The sequence below is a fragment of the Kryptolebias marmoratus genome, linkage group LG4, assembly GCF_001649575.2.
Source record: "Kryptolebias marmoratus isolate JLee-2015 linkage group LG4, ASM164957v2, whole genome shotgun sequence".
NCBI classification, from domain to species: domain Eukaryota; kingdom Metazoa; phylum Chordata; class Actinopteri; order Cyprinodontiformes; family Rivulidae; genus Kryptolebias; species Kryptolebias marmoratus.
This window is the reverse complement of record NC_051433.1, coordinates 218,608-221,923: the sequence shown is the minus strand read 5'-3', so window position 1 is coordinate 221,923 and position 3,316 is coordinate 218,608. Positions and strand designations below refer to the sequence as shown.

Below are 3,316 nucleotides of genomic sequence, written 5' to 3'. Positions count from 1 at the left end.
GATCAGATTCAGCCTTTAATCCAGATCAGATTCAGCCTTTAATCCAGATCAGATTCAGCCTTTAATCTGGATCAGTTTCAGCCTTTAATCTCAACACGGTACATCATTTAATTCTGAAATGAGTCCGTGTTTAATCGTAATATGATTTAAGTCAACAACATCTGGTCTTCCTACCTGTTGAGGAACTCCTCCTGCCCACAGACCTTCAGCAGGTACTCGTTCAGGTCCACGTGGTCCAGGTGGTCCTGAGTATAGCAAAGAGTCTGGTAGATGAGCAGATCCACTGTGGACGAACCTGAGACACGGAGCGTCAAGTTACTGTTGATACCTGGACACGTTCACAGAAACTTTCAGACAGATCCAGGGATTCCACAAAGATCCAGGATCCAGACCTCTCTGGATCCTGGATCTTTGTGAAATCCCTGGATCTGTCTCCAACCAGAGACAGGGCAGAAACCTTGACCTCGTGCACGCTCCAACACGTCCATGGACTTGAAACGTGTACGTCTACACACAGGACAGCACACGTCCACAGGCAGTGTTGTCATGAGCGTGACGCTCGTATTTTAGGGAACTCTGAACTAAACGGGTTTAGGTTTTATTTACTGATCTTCAGCTGAGCGCAGCTCAAAATGAAGACAGGAGCAGATGGCTGAAAATACAGAAGGACTGTCTTCACTTCATGCTATATGTCCTGGAGGACAGATGGGTGTCTGCAGAGGACAGAGGGGTGTCCTGGAGGACAGACAGGTGTCCTGGAGAACAGAGGGGTGTCTGCAGAGGACAGACAGGTGTCCTGGAGGACAGACAGGTGTCTGCAGAGGACAGAGGGGTGTCTGCAGAGGACAAACAGGTGTCCTGGAGGACAGAGGGGTGTCTGCAGAGGACAGAGGGATGTCCTGGAGGACAGACAGGTGTCCTGGAGGACAGACGGGTGTCTGCAGAGGACAGAGGGGTGTCCTGGAGGACAGACAGGTGTCCTGGAGAACAGAGGGGTGTCTGCAGAGGACAGACAGGTGTCCTGGAGGACAGACAGGTGTCTGCAGAGGACAGAGGGGTGTCTGCAGAGGACAAACAGGTGTCCTGGAGGACAGAGGGGTGTCTGCAGAGGACAGAGGGATGTCCTGGAGGACAGACAGGTGTCCTGGAGGACAGACGGGTGTCTGCAGAGGACAGAGGGGTGTCCTGGAGGACAGACAGGTGTCCTGGAGAACAGAGGGGTGTCTGCAGAGGACAGACAGGTGTCCTGGAGGACAGACAGGTGTCTGCAGAGGACAGAGGGGTGTCTGCAGAGGACAAACAGGTGTCCTGGAGGACAGAGGGGTGTCTGCAGAGGACAGAGGGATGTCCTGGAGGACAGACAGGTGTCCTGGAGGACAGACGGGTGTCTGCAGAGGACAGAGGGGTGTCCTGGAGGACAGACAGGTGTCCTGGAGAACAGAGGGGTGTCTGCAGAGGACAGACAGGTGTCCTGGAGGACAGACAGGTGTCTGCAGAGGACAGAGGGGTGTCTGCAGAGGACAAACAGGTGTCCTGGAGGACAGAGGGGTGTCTGCAGAGGACAGAGGGATGTCCTGGAGGACAGACAGGTGTCCTGGAGGACAGAGAGGTGTCCTGGAGGACAGACGGGTGTCCTGGAGGACAGACGGGTGTCCTGGAGGACAGACAGGTGTCTGCAGAGGACAGACAGGTGGGGTGTCTGCAGCACTGTCAGGCTGTGACACACCTGCATGTGTGGATGTCCCCGTCTCTTTGAGGATCTCTGAGACGTCCACACCTAGTTCTGTCAGCACCCCTGGTTCCCCCCAGCCTCCACTTGAACTCTGGGTGGGGGTGGCGAGGTGACTGTGTGTGAGAAACACTGGGCCATTACCTGTAGAATCGTGCACACACCTGACAGGAAGTTGGTGCGGTGCTGTCACTTTGTTGCGTACGGCAGGTGTTTGTGAATAAGACCCGTTTATATTTGACTACAGAGGCAGCTGATGAAAACATTAAACATGTTGATAAAAACACAGATAATTGTAAATAAAGTAATAAAGCAAACACCTGAAAAACCTGTGCAGGTCCTTACCGTCGCAGGTGAAGGTCAAAGGTTCTCTGAAGTCCTCGCTGACAACCGTCACCTTCACACCGACTCCCAGAGCCTGATGCAGCTCATCATGGCCGACCGACGGCGACCACACGAAGCCGGCGTTCTTCGAGCGGTCGCTGTGTGGGTACGCTGAGCGCAGCCTGAAACACACACTGATGATGATGATGGCGGCATCAATCACTTCCTGTTTGTGTTGTTAGTGTAGTGGACCAGAGTCAGACTGATTTCATGGCTTCAGCAGCTGGAAGTTCTTCAGGTTCTGAAACCCGTTCATGTGTGTTGCACGCAGCACAGAGACGGTTCTGCCCGCTGAAGAGCCGCATAAAGTCCGGCGAAACGTCACGTTAGCTGCAGTTAAATCTGATGAACTGTGACAAACACAGCAGATAGTCTGCTCCAAAACAACAATAAACTGAAATAAGTGTAAGAAACTATAAAAACAGCAAATAAACTGGTAATGACTGAAAGCAGCAGGTTCATCGACAGATGATTGACAGGAGGAGGAAAAACTTCTTGTTTTATGTTGATGAGCAGCTCGATGTGGAAAGGAGCTCCTGAGTCCTCCAGAACTTGCTGCGCACACACACACAGATGCAATATTCCAGCAGACATCACCACAGGCATCACTGGAGCTGGAATCAGGTCTGGAGCCCCTGGAACCATCTGGAACATCTGGCTGCAGATGTTTTGATTGAAACATTTGTTTATGGAGAGGATTTTACTGGTGAATCAGAAGTTCTGATTGGTTGTTTGTGTACCTGTGTTGTGTGTTTTGTGTAGAACCTAAAGACACATTTCAGACATTACTTCTGTTTAGAGAAAGAACCAGGAGTCGCCATGGCGACAGCATCACTCACACGTCCAACATGTGACAGAAAGCCGCCACCTCCTCGTCTCGCTCTTCCGACACCTGGAACAGCTCGTATCCAAACCCGCTGGTCCTGGAGCCTAGTGACACCTGTCAATCACACAGAGCCAGCCAATCAGAGCGCAGCATCTCTGGACCAATCAGACGGGGTTTTTTGAAGGATAAAAAATGTCAGCAGAGACTGAATGTGAGGTGTTATATTTCAGGTCACATCAGAGGAACAAAAAACTATTCTGTCTTTGTGATCTCATGATCCTGGTCCTGCAGGACCAGAGCTCATGATCCTGGTCCTGAGGGTCCCAGAGCTCATGATCCTGGTCCTGCAGGTCCCAGAGCTCATGATCCTGGTCCTG

The 3,316-nt window shown here is 51.8% G+C and overlaps 1 protein-coding gene across 1 annotated transcript in view; it reads right to left on the bottom strand.

Annotated features, from left to right (window-relative positions):
* Positions 1-3,316, bottom strand: part of pik3c2b (phosphatidylinositol-4-phosphate 3-kinase, catalytic subunit type 2 beta) — a gene marked incomplete in the record, with an annotated part of 24,538 nt that overhangs the window by 16,231 nt on the left and 4,991 nt on the right. The window contains 3 exon segments of the mRNA XM_037975558.1: positions 175-295; positions 2,075-2,235; positions 2,953-3,053. Of these exon segments, the coding sequence (XP_037831486.1) occupies positions 175-295; positions 2,075-2,235; positions 2,953-3,053 (383 nt within the window).